This window comes from Salvia hispanica, chromosome 4 (assembly GCF_029641045.1).
Source record: "Salvia hispanica isolate PSC_SH4W2 chromosome 4, Shi_PSC_v1, whole genome shotgun sequence".
Classification (NCBI taxonomy): domain Eukaryota; kingdom Viridiplantae; phylum Streptophyta; class Magnoliopsida; order Lamiales; family Lamiaceae; genus Salvia; species Salvia hispanica.
In genome coordinates, this window is record NC_142695.1 from 26,523,950 (window position 1) to 26,540,991 (window position 17,042).

The 17,042-nt window shown below is 42.2% G+C and overlaps 2 protein-coding genes across 2 annotated transcripts; one reads left to right on the forward strand and one right to left on the reverse strand.

Moving 5' to 3' along the window:
- Positions 1–1,683: 1,683 nt before the first annotated feature.
- LOC148927571 (uncharacterized) lies at positions 1,684–2,322 on the reverse strand. The gene has a single exon (XM_089056653.1). It carries the CDS (start codon positions 2,320–2,322, stop codon positions 1,684–1,686), a length of 639 nt encoding a protein of 212 aa, XP_088912779.1.
- Positions 2,323–11,022: 8,700 nt separating this feature from the next.
- Positions 11,023–12,162, forward strand: LOC125194930 (protein FAR-RED IMPAIRED RESPONSE 1-like). Its single transcript, XM_048093144.2, has 3 exons — positions 11,023–11,161; positions 11,343–11,537; positions 11,639–12,162. Exons 1-3 carry the CDS (start codon positions 11,023–11,025, stop codon positions 12,160–12,162), a joined length of 858 nt encoding a protein of 285 aa, XP_047949101.2.
- Positions 12,163–17,042: the final 4,880 nt, after the last annotated feature.

Here is a 17,042-nt window from a genome sequence, read left to right on the forward strand (position 1 = left end):
TCTCAACCAGTCCTCCTACTGGTGAGGACACCATCATCCTATGTTCAGACTTCCTAGTAAGTAAGCTTAAGATATGCACACACAACTCAGAGATGAACGAATGAGATGCGCCCGTGTCAAACAAAACAACAATAGGGGTATCAAGGATTTCGCCTATACCTGCCAGGTTTCCACTCTCGGGCTTTCCTTGCTCGGTCTTGGGCTGCTTCTGCTCTATAGCGTATGCTCTAGCCGGGGCTGGAAGTCTTGGGCGGACAGGCTGCTGCAGCCGCAGTTGCTGATTCGGGTTTGCTCCCGAGCTCGTAGGTGGCGCTCTCGGCTGCTGACGGAAACCCTGATGGTTCTGCCTTGGTCCGTTTCCCTTGCTCGGACACTCCCTCGAGAAGTGCCTATTTCCTCCACAGTTGAAGCATCTATTCGAGTTCGGTCCTCTACACTGCCCGAAATGGTACTTGGCGCAAACGTTACACTGAGGTGGTCTGGCACGGGGGTCGCTCCTTGGATTGAACGAAGTCTGTCCTCCTCCGTTGGGGCGGTATCGCTTATTGTCATGGTGGATCCTACTCTCCTCCCATCTCCTCTTGTCATGGTTAGGACGTGGCGGGGGTAATGTCATTGCGGTGTTCCCCGCACTCTTCTCCTTTGGCATTGCTGCCTCTACATCCAGTGCGAGGGCTAGCGCCTCGGCGTACGTTAGGGTTCCGCGGACTGCCAATGCCATCCTAATCTCGTGCCTAAGGCCCTCACGAAACTTATCAGCCAGCTTCTCATCGGTATCGGTCTGTTCCGGCACATAGCGGATCATGTCACAAAGTGCACGGTCATACTCGGTTACAGACAGACGTCCTTGGGTGAGGTTGTGAAACTCGGCTGCTTTCGCCTTGCGGTAGCTCTTGGGTACGTACTTATCGTAAACTTCTGTCTTGAACTCCTCCCAAGTCATCCCGTCTATGCGATCCTGGGGCATGGTCTTTAACTTAGTATCCCACCAGAAATCGGCGGATCCAGTCAGCTGATGTGTCACGCAGATCATCTTCTCCGCATCGTTGCACACTAAGGTTCAGAAGATGCGCTCTAAGGCTCGTATCCAAGTTTCAGCTTTCGCAGGTTCACCCATCCCGTCAAAGGTAGGAGGCTTTTGGTCCAGGAAAAGTTTCACGACTTCCCTATCCACTTGAGGAGGTGGTGGTGGAGGTGGTGACGGCGGTCTTGGTTGCGTCACGCTTTGCTCTTCCGAAGCATGGGAAGATGGTTCCTCGTTCCTCACGTTGCGTCTAGGCGGCATTCTGATTTATCACACTCGAACGGTTAGCGCACTTACTTAACATTTCAAGGTAGCGATAGGGTACTTTGAAAGAAAAGATTTTAAACTCATTCACAAGCAAGGTCCAAAGAAAGACCACACAATAGCAGTTGTTAGGAAAACAGAGAACATAATAAGGTTGCACCATAAGGTGGAAAAACACTCGGAAGATAAGGATAAAAAGAGTGAAGACGGCTTCATTGCCATGTAATAGAATGAAAGGTGCGAATTCCCCATAAAATTTCAAAAATGATCCCAAAAGGTCTTGGTACAAAGAATGGAAAAGAGCGATTCAATCGCGGAAGGAAAATAACAACATAAAAAGAAGTTCTTAGAAATTCAAAACGTGGGGAAAAGAAAACAAAGTCGCTATTCGAGCACTAGCCACTTCTGCCCTCGTCCTCTTCGGATTCTCCCGACTCTCCGACACTTTCGGCGCTCGAACTCTCTCCTTTCTCAAATGATCCCATCTCCTCGTCCTTCTTCTCGTTGCTTAGGGGCGAAGGAATCGAGGTAAGCATCTCTTTGGCCTCTCTTATGATCCTCCGAGGGGCCGAAACACGCATCCTAAGGGTCCTTCTACGGGGAACGCGAGCAACATGCGGTTCCTCGTCATCGCGATACTTCATCTGGCGTGCTGCTCCTGGCGAGTACCTTTGCGTTGGCGGATGGAGTGGAGGTCCGTCAACGGCGGCAGACATGGCCGGAAGTAAGACTCCTATTAGGCCGACGAAGTCTCCTTGAGGCGTGTACTTGGGCGGGCTAAACCAAGTGTAGGATACTGAGGCTTGAGCGGTCCACTCGCTCCAAGGGGAAGGCAGTATATGGATAAGTCGCATGATTCCCTCGTGATGGGTAGTCCCGTACGCGTAGGCGTCAAGCCAATGACCATAGAAGTCGGTGACGAAGTTCAGAAGGAACTGCTCTCCGTCCCATTCTAGCTCTCTATAGCGCTCCACCGGAAAGTTCCTATTCTTAGCGTAACGGCGACGCATAAGGGCGTGATAGGGTTGGACCATCTACAAAAGGGGAAAAGGAACAAGTCAGCACCATCACAAACGTGGAAAAGAATAGATAGTGCGTGATCTCAAATGGTGCTGCGAAAGTGTATAAGAGTCAAAAGATGGTGGTTCAAAACGTCGCGTCCAAGGTTCTCATTCTTAAGACGACTATTCGTGCGTTCTCTATTCGCGTTTCGTCGAATCTCCACATACACTAACGGCCTTATACTAGTTCTTTCACGTTTCTACTGTTGGTACAAGCGTTGTGATCGTAGCTAAACATGCTAGGTCCAAAAGTCCAAATCTAAGCATAGCAACATTTCAACATAGTCTCACGTGATCACATTCGCATTTCACAAATTTTCACAAGTTCTCATGTGTCATTCAGCAAATCATTCAAGAAGCATCGCTTCGCATTCATAATATTTCTAGCACATAGAGCATGCTTTTCACAAGTTCTCATATTCAACAAATCATTATTCAGAAAGCGTCACTTCTCATTCACAACATTTCCAAAAGCATCAAGTTTCAAGCACAAGTCACAAAATATCTAGTACCTCTTTCTTTGCGGTTGAACGAGACGAGCTGCGGTGTTGAGCCTTCCACATTTGGTTCATTTATACAAAAGATTATAAAGACAACCTAAAGTTTGAAAAAGACTCTTGGGTCCAGAGCGGAAAGAACTGAGGCTCTGATACCAACTGTAACAGCCCGCCCTCCTAGGGTACAATAAATGCGGCGGCTGCTACCCAAAACCGACTCCAAAGAAGTAAACATAGGCTAGGGTTTCATTTAAAGAGTACTGACCAAAAGAATTGAAAGAGATATCAGAGTATTAAAAGCAACAACTTAACCTAGAAGATTAAAGGAAGAAAAATATCATAAATGGCGATCAAGGATGCTACTAGGCCCCTTAGACAGTGTAAGGCGTGCGATGAGTTGTGCCATCACGACTCTAGAAATTGTCCAATGCTTAAAGAGTTTGAAACGGAGAATGAGCTGCGTAAGGGAAAGAGGAAATGTTGACTTATTTTCATTATAACAGCATTATTTTTCTTTGTCCAATGCTCAGAGTTTTAAGTATATTTCTTCCGACTTTGAACAAGGCTTTTTAAATGTTTGCTCATTATAAAAGGTTTTTTGTGCATTACTGTTATGTATCTTTTACATTATTTGAATTTAGTACTTGCTACTTTTTCAGAATTATTACAGTAGCCTGGCATTTTGGAGAAATAGTATTTTCAATACTGTGAATAGCCGAGCATTATATGCATATTTTCATACATTATGAATGTATATTTACTACATTTTTGTGTTATATGCATTGGTATGTCAGTTCATAACTATTCCGTAAAAGTGCATAATGAATCAATTTATTTACATTATTTGTTGACTTAAATGCATCGAGTATGGAGTTTGCTATGACACATTAAGATGTTCGATAGTGTTGATATACATTATTTCCTATATATTGTACATTATTAAGCAATAAATTGACATTATTAAGCTATTTGAAGCCATTACCAGTTTTGTGCAGCAAACATTTAGTACCAAGATATCCAAAACCTTCCAAATCATCTACTTCAGGGATATCCAAAAAATTCCAACTGATAGTTCAGGGATACCCAAAACGTTTAGTACCAAGATACCCATAACTTTGCAAGATATCCAAAACATTCGAACCCACATATGTGTTGTTCACCCTTACATCGTAAAAAAACATCTAATTCATATCCAAATAAAAAACCATCTAGTTCACTCTATCCCATAATTCTCGACCCACTTTTCAAAGCTGAATTTAGGCGGCCTATCCATCCAATGCTTCGTGGCTTGTGTTTGGTTGGTCCCAGTCTTCGAGTTGTGTGGAGAAGTTAGCAGAGCCGTTGCATACTTCATTCGCAACATTTCCAGGCTCTTCGTTCCTTTGGCAGTTAGACCGCATTGCCAATCCTTGTCCCTCTCTCCGAAGTACGTCTCCGTATGCCTCATCACATACACCCGCGTGTCCACGGTGCCGCTGTTGTTCCTCCACGGCATTGTCACAACATGCGCATTACACTTTTTGACCTGTGCCACCATTTTTGAAACCTTGGACTTCGTAAGTGCTGTTGCAAAGAACTTTTTCTATACCCAAAGAAGATAAAATTGATCAATGGCATATAATGTACAATTTTTGGTTTATAATGCAGAAGTTATATAGTGTAATGCATATTACCAGCACAGAGGGTGTGTCCCCATATTTTTCACCAAATGTCCCGTGTGTTTCAGCCAAGGTGTGATCAATGATGTTCATCTTGGAATCTCCAAGATCAAAACAAACCACGCACTGATGGGACGCCCCCCAAACTGGAAAGAAGAACTGCACAACAGAAGGAGCATTACAACACATATTATTCTCTCCAGTACATCTAAAAAACGACTACATTATTTTACTATAACTCACCATTTCATACTTGTCCCACTGATAGCTGCCCGTTCCAATTGTTTCCTCCAACACCCTGGTCCAGAACGTATCAAACTTGAAATCTTCCGTCCATTCCGGTTGTGCGTCCACCATTGACTGAATCTGTAGTTTGTTTGTGTTAACCGTTACAAACTTTAAGTTATTATAATAACTTGACAGAAACATGGAGAGAAAGGTTGTACACTCACGCATGGTCTTGTTGAGAAGAAAATCCTGGAAACTGTCTCCGGCGCCTTGTTCCTTTCCATTGTATTTAGGTAAGAGCTCCACGTATCGATAACATCGGGGCTCACTGGCTTGATGACGCTAAAGATTGCATCTCGATCAGTACAGTACTCTTAAAGTTGTCATGGTAGACAACTGAATCCTTGTACAGTTAAAACAATTTCACATGTCCCAAAAATAAGAATATCAAAAGTATAAAATTTACTTGTTCTTATCCGCTGTGCTAAGAAACCAGTAGTAGAGCTACTTGTCGACCGTGTGTGGCTTTGCTGTCACTCTAACTGCCTCGTTGAATGGAGACCGGGCAGCCAGACTAGGCTTCTTCATTCGTCCTATTCCCATTTGGAAAAAAATATAAACACATACAATGCAATTAGTAGGTGTATTACTTTAGTCTTTGAATTAACTACACTATTTTTTACCTCATCCGCATTCGAATCTTGTATGATGTGTTTCCCTCTCGCTTTTTCTTGCTGACCAACCTTTCCACCACCTTGTTTTGGATCTACAAGTTGTAGTGGCTCATTTGTTCGCTCAACACCAATCACTACGCCCTTACGTGGTGCAGCAGTCTGTACCTTTAAACGAGGAAAAATACTACAATCAACATAATAATGCAGAAAATTATGGCTTCATTTAGATATTCAACCTCTTGCCGAATGTCCATCTGTTTGCCCATTGCTGCCTTTGAAGCTCCCTCCCTAGCTGGCTGTTTTCTCTTGGCTGCCGGAACCTCAGCGCATTTCCCTTTGGTTGTCTGGGTTTTTTAAAAAAATAATTAAACAAAATGAACTGAATAATGCATACATACATATATATAATGTCCAGATTTACTTTAAATAATGTAACAATATTATTACACAATGCAAGTTATGATTGGGATATATTTACCTTGACGGTGTCCCCTACGGCTGCACTCTTTGATTTGTCTTTATTTTTCTCGGCTTTACTCTTTGCCGCTGCATCCTCCCTATCCTTCCCATCATCTTCACCACTGCTTCTAGGCACCTGCAAACAATGGAACACAAATGAAAAGGTGTAATATTGTTACTAAATAATAACACTTAAGCATTTAGTTTCTTAGTACATACCTCAGTCGCTGCTAAGCTGGAAGGTTTCTCAGGCTGGCCACCACCATCATTTGCTGCTTTGTTATCAGGGATATCACTGCCAACTTCCTTTTGCACGGGCATGTCCTCACCCTGGTCAGCAGTGCCCACCGGCTCATCTTGGGCTCTATTATCATTGGTTCTTGTCCCTGAACCACCCGCCCCGTCTGTTGTCTGGGTTTGCTTTGTAGCAAATGGGTCAGGACATTCAAATCCGTCTGGCACAAAGGATGGCCTATCGAAGCCTCTTGCAATAGTCTTCTTCTTGTCGTATGCCGCCATCATCTTTTCCATCTCATCAATCCACTCTTGACTGTACCCCTCTTCATCCTCCCTCGCTTGAGTCAAATGTGTAACAATCTCTTCTTGCTCAACCACATGTTCCTCCTCCAACCCCAACAACTTCTTCCCAATTTGACTGCCTACTCTTACGCAGTCATCCTCCATCATTTCAATGGGAATCATCTTGAAATCAGCTACCCACGTCGAAATCGCGTAGCCTAAGAGAGTGCTTGACTTGATAAACTTATCTCTTATACGCTTAGCTCTATTCCTGCTGGGTCCTCCACCACCTCCTCTGTTCACAGCTTCCAATATCCTAGCTTCCTTTTCCACAAAATACTTCTCTTTATCTATCCGGTCCTCCAATCTCCCAGTACCGAATTGGTCGCGCTCAGCCTCCTCTCTTTGTTTTAAGTTTTCCATCGTCCAGCCTTTTGCTGTTGGCCAGGCCCGGCTGACTCGCCTCCGGATGTGAACCACGCGGTCCACATACGCCAACTGATAAACACAGAGTTATTAAAGGTCAATAATCCAATATTTTGTATGCTTAATGCATGAATAAATTATTTTTAATGCAAGAAATGAGGGACAGTAATGCATAAGTCAAACAAAATATGAAATATGCACATATGAACAATTTCAATAATGCACGTTCTTATTTGCTATTAATGCATGTAAATTCATTTTTATTGCAGAAAGGGTTTCACTGAAAGGATTTCACTTACCAATAAAAAGTGCATAGGCCCGGTGAAATATACAGTTTCATCTCTCTTCCAAGTAGGATAGGTGGCCTCCAACACTGATAAGACGTAGCCGCACCAGTTGAGATTCCTAATCTCATCAACGTCGTCGATGAAATGTAGAATCTTCGGCTTCAAATTACCGTCTCTCGGCGTCTCAATTACTGCATTCTCTAACATGAACATGAACATCTTTCTGAAATGTGGACCACCGTTCACCTCCTCCTTAATCAGCTTCGCAACGTCGCCCGCTGTCATTTTGTAACGGCTCTTTCCACAACGTTCTGCAGCGTAGTCGTTGAACTGGAATTAATTTTGCTTATCAACTGGCCTTGAGATTGGTGTTGGCCCTCTTGGAAAACCTAGCGTCAGATGGACATCTTCCTCGTCGATGGTCAAGCCTCCACCCCCACACAAAGGTATCTCGCAGCGTGCGAGATTAAATGAGTTGAGAACCCAATAGGCGATGTACCCGGGAATCTCGTTGATGTTGTAGTGTAGCATGGCACCGAATCCAAATTCTTCTACTGCTTCCTTTTGCCGTGGGGTAAGACCTTTCAAACAGTTAACGAATTATGTGGTGCTCCGGGTGTATAAGTAGTCAACCTTTTTCCCTCGTGCCTTCCTCTTTTCCCCTTCTTCATTTGAGGTACTAGCCTCTGCCGTCTGCTGTTCCTTAAGTCTCTACCTAAACTTTTGTGCTATTGCTAGAGGTAGAACATCATCCACAACCTCATCTATATCAAACCTGGGATGTTTGGTAGCTGCAGAAAGGAATAAGTAAACAATTTACGTTAATGCATAATAATAACTGACTAATGTACATAGCGGACTGTATAATAATGTTAATGTACCGTATAATAAAGCAGAAAATGTACTTAAAAATGTAACAAAAATGTATACAACTTCTGCAAACATTAATTTAGCTATGGAATACAGCTGTAATGCAAAAAAACATGACCAAAATGCACCAAAACTATTAAACTATGCATGAAACTTTTCTCTAGCCGCACTGTAGGACAATAATGATGAAATCCAAACAAATAATTCAGAAAATTTAATGAATAATGTTTAAAAATTTGCAACCAACATCAATAATGTTGATATCTAACCGAATAATGTAGATAAATAACTGAATAATGCAAAAAAAAGGTAAACCACTTCTAGCAGCATTAACTCAGAGATGGAATACAGTTCAAATGTAAAAAAACAGGAACAAAATGCAAAAAAAATGTTGAATAATGCAAAATTTATGGATAAAAATTCACAATTCTAACCAAAATGTCCAATACTGCTGGAACCATATCTCACTAAATAATGCACAAAATGATATGAGTAATGTAAACAAAATGGACCCAAATTTAGGAAAGAACATAGCATATATATGCAATAGACTTTAAATGCACAAATAAAGGCTAAAAATGTACAAATACTGTTAAATAATGCATCAAACTGGACTAAAACAAACCTACTAGTTCTTATACCTCACTACTCAGTAGTGGACACCTCCAACCACATGATCAATACTACTAAACACAGATATCAGTAATGGTGCAGACCAACCCAATAATGCAGACATTGAAATGACTAACGTAACAAAAATGGACACCACTTTAAGCAAGGATATAACAGAGTTGAACTAGACTTGTAATACACAAATAAAGGCTAACAATGTACAAATACTGATAAATAATGCATCGAACTGGACTATAAGAAACCCACTAGTTCTTAAAACTCACGACTTATCAGTGGACACCTCCAACCACATGACCCCTTCTACTAAACACATACATCAATAATGGTCAATTCCAACCAAATTATGCAGAAAACTCACTGAATAATGTAACAAAACCGGACACCACTTAGGCAAGCATAATACAGAGAGACAATAGACTTGTAATGCAAAAAATAAATCCAACAAATGTATAGAAAACGTTCAATAATGTACCAAAATAAGGAAAAGCACACAATCAGTTTCTTAAAAATGGTGCAGCGGTCTCACCTTCGGTCTGCGTCGGCTGGCTTTTGAAGGGGCGACCTCTCTTCGACATAGCAAATCTAACAGATACAACAACAACAACAGATACCGCACCAAATTAGTCTACAGAACCAACAAAATCAACCTCTTAGTTCTGGAGTCGTGTATTAAAAACAATATCACCAATTTCAGATCGAATTCATCCCCAAAACTTAACATCGGAACACATACCACTAAGAAACCAACAATAACATTCCAAAATTGGATAGCCCAACATCTAATACTCACAATTTCACAATTTAACTAAGAAATCGCACTAAAAAAAAAGAACTTTAGAAGCGTGCCGTAGATGAAACACGGATATGAACAGTGGACCAAGGGCTCTCACGAACTGAAACCGGAACTTCGGGACTCGGAATCATCGACAGACGTAGCTTTTCACGGTGAGAATCGAAGTCGCGGTAGAGCTAGGGTTTTCAGGGGCGGTGGCTAGGGTTTGACAGATCTTGAAGATGAGGAGAAGGTGTTTGGTCATGGCTTGGTCAAATTCCCGCTTAATTATCGGGGATTTTGAAGATGAGGAGAAGTTGTTTGGTCAAATTCCCGCTTAATTATCGGACCATCCGTTTTCGAACGTGTTCCAAACATTATATGTTTACTATTATACCCTGGTAATGCACGAATTAAACCAATAATGCAAGACGGGATTAAATTCGATTTTTTAATCTTGACCGTCCACTGCCAATATCCAATGGATGATATTAAAAAGGAAATAGTATCTAAAGGGGTGAAAGTAGCTTAATGCTCCCCTATATATGGATGTATTCATATCTTTTTTCCATCTTTTGTTCTTTTTCCTTCTCAATCTCCACCATCCATTTTCAAGATCTAAGGGCCAAAAATAGGGCCTGATTTAATTCTCTTTAATCATTAAAAAAATAGAAAAGGGCGTTTAGGGTATTCACATTCACGTCGGTTATGAAAAGTGCTTGATTCTCTCCATCCTAAAATATTGCAATGGTTTTATTCAAAGATTACAGAAATATATCTTCTCTTTCACCGATTATTCTCCCATCAATCGTCGCTTTTGCAATTTCTGGTTCTAAACTATCTGGCGAAATTTGCGTAGTTTTAAATCTCGTTAAAAATATATTTTGTTGGAGCCTCCCGCTAATTTCTTCTATAATGGAAGAAGGTTGTTCTTCGTCAATGGAAGAAGGTAATCTTTTGATAAACTTAATGTACATTTATTACTGTATAATGTAAAGTATTGAATAAATAATGCACGTTTTATTTGGTCTCGGCTAGGGTTTAGAAATCGAGGCGGCCATGGTGTTGTTTAATTAGATAAACTTAGTGTAAATTTAGTACAGTGTAATTTAAACAATCAAATCGCTAGATTTTGGTTTCACGTTCTACGATGTATATGCCCGTGTTGTTGGTTTTGATAAGCACAAATCACAAATGAGGAAAATAGATGGTGTTACTACTTGGTATAATGTTGTATGCAACAAGGAAGGCAGCAAGAAGTCGATCGAGGATGACCAAGCGAATGCACGGTCTGGTTTTTCGATCAAACGCCGATGGTTATCCAAGCGGTGTGGTTGTAAAGCGAGTATACCATTCAAGTTCTTCTCCGAAAGATGAGTTCCAGGTTATATTATCGAGGATTTCAACGAGGTTCATAACCATTATATGGTTGAGTCAGAGCATCAGCATTTTATGTCACTCAATTGAAAGTTGGAGGACGTACATCACCAATTTATTCTTGATTGTTCGAAGGCTAATATAGGCCCCACACTTACGTTCAATGTGTTGAAGGAAATACTCGGTGGTTTTCAGCTCGTTGGTTGCAATGTTGGGGATATCAGGAATGTTTCTCGAGACATCAAAGCATACACACATGGTATTGACGTACAAATGGTGTTGGATGATATGGCTAAGAAGATGGAGCTGTCCGAGGCATTCACATATGAGTACAAGGTTAATGCTAGTAATTATCTAGTTGCTCTGCTTTGGTGCGATGATTTGATGAAGAGGAATTACCATATGTTCGGTGGTATTGTGGCTTTTGACTCCACCTATAACACAAATAGGTATACCTGACGTACATTATAACAGTTGGATATGTACATTATTCTCTGTATATCTATGTATTATTTATGCATTATATCTTTCGAAGTATGAATTATATGTGCTTCTGATACGCAACTATTGTATGATCTTCACGCCATTCACAGGAAAGGACAATCATGGACAACCAGTAACTTTTGTTGTTGGTTTGGTAAGCAACGAGAACACAGGTGCTTTTGCATGGTTATTGAAACATTCCGTTGAATGCATGGGTGTTGCTCCAAAGATGATCGTAACAGATCAAGATTTGGGTATGAGATCGGCTATTGAAGAGATTCTTGTCGAGCAACACGCCACAGATGGTGTATGTGGCATATTATGCATAAGTTGGCCTTCAAAGTTCCAAGTAGGTTATTGAGGGACGAAGATTTCTAGAAAGAGTTCAATGCATGTGTGTGGTCAGACCTGCTTGAACCCGACGAGTTCGAAGAAGAGTGGAATGGAGTAGTTGAGCGTTATGGTCTGGAAGAACATAGTTGGTTCAAGATGTTGTACGAGTATAGGCAATTATGGATACATGCGTACTTCAGAGATTTCCCACTGGGGTCGATGATTAGGACCACCTCGATATCTAAGTCGGAGAACAGCTTCTATAAAAACTTTTTGAAGCCACGCAACAACATTGCCGAATTCTACTTGAATTTCAACCAAGTAGTGGAATTTCAACAGAATATTAGAACAAAGTTGGACTACCAAGACGCTACTCCCCTGCCTATATTGGGCACTACCTTGCCGTTCGAGAAACATGCTTCTACTATGTACACAGATAGTATCTTGAAGAAAATACAAGAGGAAATTGTTGAGGGTAATGACAGATGCCGCGTTTTGGGGTTATCATCTACAGACATGATTGACACCTACAAACTTGGAGACAACCTTCGCAATTTGTACTTTGTGAGACATGATAAGACTGACGAGTCATACTAGTGCGATTGCAAACTGTTCGGTAGGCAGGGCTATCGGTGCAGTCATATATTCTTTTTGTTCAGGTACAATGAAGTTAAAAAGATTCCGGATAAATACTGTGCAAGTAGATGGATGAAGACTCCGTTAGCCAAGGCTGTCTGATAAGTCGTATTCTAAGCCTTGGTTACTGGTCAGTATGTCGTGATTTGCATGTATTATCTGCAAAATAGTTGCATAACTGTGCAGTATAAAGGGGACCAAGTCAGTAGGAGACAGTTCGGACGACGCAGGTGAAAAGAGCGGTAGAAGAGTGCAATACTGATCAGGATGCATGCCAGAGAAAAGGCTCGAGATGCAGAAGAAGGATAGCTGGGATGATCAACCATAAACAAGGGCAGGAAAGTCAATTCACGAAGGAAGTCTACCCTAAAACCAAGGGCAAGCCTCCCTATAAAAGAAGCCACTTGGAAAGAGAAAAGAAGTTCACAGCCCTCGGTTCTCATTCTCCACTACACTTAGTTAGAAGTCTCTCGAAGATCAGTTCCTTCAGCATTATCCACATTCTTCTCCTTCCTCGCCACAACCATGGTTACGTGAAGTCCAGACGTCTACCGGAGAGTCATCATCCGCCGTTCCAGCCACTTTGTTTCATAACAGTAGCAGTTTCATCGCTCGGAGTGGCATAAACAATCTTTAATCGTTTTCCTAGTTTAATTTTTACTAGCTTTCTTTGTTGGATCTGTTGCAAACTTGAATCTTGTTTCCTTTTGAAGTATTTCGTTAAGATCCAAACGTTTTAATTATGAAGTTTGTTTTTCGCATATCTCTTTGGTTTGAATCTGCTTCATTTTGCCTAGAAAAGTTAGATCTAGTTACCGCTTTTATTTTCTAAGTGCTTACGCATGTTTTCGCTTGAGTAGGCTAAATCTGGAGTTGTTAATCGAAATTTCAAGTTTCATGTTTCAGTTTAAGTTTTCGTGTTAGCCACCTTGCATGTTAGCCAGTAGGAGTAATCTGCAGTCATTTGCCGTTAATCTTCAAGTTTAAGATTTTTAATTGATGGATCTTGTGTTTGATGTTTAGAATCTGAGTTTATCCATGGAGTTTGTGTTCATATAATTTTTGTTAATACTTGTTGAAGAAGAAAACATCGCAATCCACTTTTGCTTTTTAGTTACTTTTTACTTTTGTCCTTTACTTTAAGTTTGTACCCTCCAGACCCTGTCAGAGTTGCCACCCAGCCACCAAATATACCCTCTTGTTCTATATTTCCTCATTTAGTAACTGTCTACTTTCCACATGTCTCTGAGATACCTTGTACCCTATTTTCACGCACACAACCACATGTCAGTCACTTTCACGCCCACTAGTCAGTAGAGTACCATCTTTAATTTTCGTCTAGGTAGAATCTTAACCCAGAAGCGTAGTAGCCAACCAAAACCTCCCAGATTATCACCGCAATTATACGAACGTGTCCATCTCTGTGGGATTCGACCCTTACCTCCATTACACTAGCCAGTAGAAGTGGGTTGAGGAATATATTTGATACCAGGTTCCGATCGTCGTGCCAACGACTCAGCTAGGTTGGGATTTTTATCCTGTTTAGTTGAACGCACCCTTAATTTAACACAACACCGAAAACTTGCACTATCAAAATTGCGCCGTTGCCGGAAATGGATGGCGTTTATATATGCTATTGTATGTGATATTTTGGTGTATATATTGTTCATAGTTTTTCCTTTTCTTTTTTTATTTCAGTTTATGAGAAGTAACTCGGCTCCTGGCTAGTGGAGACCAAGGATACTTCATCGAGGAACGATACTCGTAACCACTCGTTCTGGCCTGTCGACAACATTGTCTGACCTACGCACGAGTAGCGACAAGGAGAAAGAAGACGTAGAATTCCAACTCCTGGAGCTTCTACCCCAACCATTAAGAGCACCAGTGAGAATGGCTGATCAAGTTGAGGACGATCCAGAGCTCGCAACGCTGAATGCGCATGCCGACGGACATCCCCCCGCAAGCCATAGTGTTCACCCCAGGCCAAATAGTGTGTGATGTTAAACTCCATGTTATTGCAATTTTGCCAACATACTGTGGGAAGAGTTACGAGGGACCCTACGAGTTCCTTAATGAGTTCTGCAAAATCTGTAAGGCGCAAAGGAGACCAGCAGGAGCAAGCGAGGATGACTACAGATTGAAAGCCCTACCGTTTTTCCTGAAAGGAGAGGCCAACACCTGGTTCATGCGCCTACCAGGCAACTCCATCAACACATGGGCCGATTTCAAGTCAGCTTTCCCTTCTTCAAAGACAAGCGCATTGAAGAGGAAGATATCATGTATAAGGCAAGAGTACAATGAGACCCTAAGCGAGTACTGGGAGAAATACATGAGTCTTCTGGAATCATGCCCGAACCATCGCATGAAGGAAATAGAGGTGCACCACACCTTTTATGAATGAATGAAAGGTCTAGCGAATTCGTCATCCGAAGGAGATTTCACACAACTGAGGGTCAGCGAGGCAAAGAAGGTCTTGCGCAAACTGTTGAATGCAAAGAAGACGTACGACCACGCAATGGATGAGTACAACATAGAGAGAGTGGCAAGTGCTTCGGCTACTGACCAGGAAGAGGGGATGGATCTAAAAATGGAAGAAATGAAGAAGGAGTTGCTAGCGTAATCAAACAGAATACACCACCGCCTTCTCCAACTGATGGCAATCAAGCTCCAGAGCTGCCCTACGATCAGCCAACCGATCAGCCTAATGTGGATCAAGCCAACGCCGCAAGATTCTACAACTCAAATGGGAATTGGATTCCATGGAAGCAGCGAGACGCACCATGGAGGGACCACCCGAATTTTCAATAGGGAGATGGGAATCAGAATCAGAACCAGGGCCAAGGTCAGAATCAAACCAACCCTCACCAGAACTAAATATTCAACCGTGGCCCAACAAATCCTGACCACTAGTCTAACTGGGCAGGAAGGAACCAGCAACCTCAGAACCAAAACCCTCAAAACCAAAATCCGAAACTACCAGAACAAAAACCAGTCCCATAACCAAAACCAAAATCAGTTCCAAGGCCAGAACCAGAACCAAAACAACCAAGACCAGTACAACCCTCCTGCCCAGTATAACCAATACCCACCGAACCAAAACCAACAAAATTTCCAGAACTACCACCAGAATCACCCCGCCCCCCCAGTATAACTAACACCAAGGACCCAATCTGTCTCATTACCCCAACAGGTCAAGGAGGTCTATGGAAGATATGATAGGAGAAATGCTCGTTGCACAGTGATTTGCAGTCCAATAATGAAGTAGTGCAGGGGATGCAAAGTGCCCAGAAGGAGCATAGAGCAAACATGGATATGATTATCAACCAGTTAGCCCAGCTCGCAAACTCGATGGGTGAAATGAAAGGGAACTCAGGGAAACTCCCATCTACAGTCCACGTACTTGAAAAGGCAAACGTGAGTAAAATCACATTGAGGTCTGGAACTGCTTATGATGAACCTCAACTCAAGAAGCCAATTGGGGAGTCCAGTAGGACGAAGGTATTGAGCGATACCATCTCAGTGGAAGCTTAACAGGCCTCTGCCTCAGATGGAGGAACCAATTTTCTTAGACAAAGAGCCCACTGATGAAGAAAAGATGAAAGAAGCACCGCCTGGGAACGAGTGTCTTGAAGAAACAATACCCATACCGGAGCCTCGAACCCAGGAGGCACCCAAGGAAAATCATAAAAGGATTGCTGAAGAAGCGAAGGGGGAGAAACCGTTTCCTATCGATCTTTGGGAAGCTGGATGTTACCATACCATTACTCCAAGCCGTGAGACTACTCCCGCTGGGGAAGTTCATCAAGGAATTCATAGCCGGGAAGGCCCAGGATGATGAAAAAATCATGGTGGAAGGGATAGCGTCAGCTATTGTGCAGGAGGAACTACCACCCAAGAGAGCCGACCCAAGTATGTTCACTTTATTTACCCATAACAATTGGAGATGTAAAAATCGAGCATGCAATGTGTGATCTGGGAGAATCTATCAATGTTATGCCTTTATCCACTTATAACCGGTTGAAGGGGGTAAAGTTGTCAAACACTAGGGTGTTGATCCAACTGGCTGATAGGTCATGTATAAACCCTGAGGGTGTGTTAGAAAATGTGTTGGTAAGGGTGCATGATTTTACTTACCCTGTTGATTTCTATGTGATTAAGATGAGTGAACCTGAAGCTAGGGAGTCTAGCGGGATACTGTTAGGGAGACCAAGACAATCGCGGATATGGCTGAGGGGAAAATATGCATTGACTTTAATGGTGAAAAATTTGTTTTTGATGTCAATGAAGCCATGAAAAAGCCGATAGATTCTGAAAATCTATGCTATGTTGATATTATTGACCCCCTAGTCCAAGATTTTCTTGGATGTGTATGCACAAGCTGATGTAGAAGCAGCTGCATGGTGTGAGTTGATCAGTAACCGGGGGTTAAATGACGAGGAGATCGAAGGAGCGATTAAGGAATTTTGTCAGATGTCGGAAATAGCGGGAGCCACAGGGGCTTTACTAACAGCCAGTATGGAGGAGATTTCAGATGGTGAACTAGAGCAAGAGGGGGATTCTGCAAAAAACCCTTTGCCACAGACACACTACCCCCATGGTGAACTAAAGAAGCTGCCAGCAAACCTAAAGTACGCCTACCTCGGGGAGGAAGACTCATTCCATGTGATCATCAATAGCGGGCTGACTGAAGAGCAAGAGGCAAGGCTACTGACTGTGCTGAGTAAAAACAAAAAGGCGATTGGATGGAGCCTTACGGATTTGGTGGGGATAAGTCCAGATGTCTGCATGCCCCATATTAGGTTGGAGGAAGGAGCCAAGGCACATCGTTATTCGCAGAGGAA

Bases quoted from the DNA above. Each gene is read 5' to 3' on its own strand.
- LOC125194930 (XM_048093144.2), top strand. From the start codon at position 11,023: ATGGTGTTGGATGATATGGCTAAGAAGATGGAGCTGTCCGAGGCATTC. The intron at 11,162-11,342 runs GTATTGTGGCTT...CGCCATTCACAG, and splicing joins GAATTACCATATGTTCGGTG to GAAAGGACAATCATGGACAA. The intron at 11,538-11,638 runs GTGTATGTGGCA...GTGTGTGGTCAG, and splicing joins CGAGCAACACGCCACAGATG to ACCTGCTTGAACCCGACGAG.
- LOC148927571 (XM_089056653.1), bottom strand. From the start codon at position 2,322: ATGGTCCAACCCTATCACGCCCTTATGCGTCGCCGTTACGCTAAGAAT.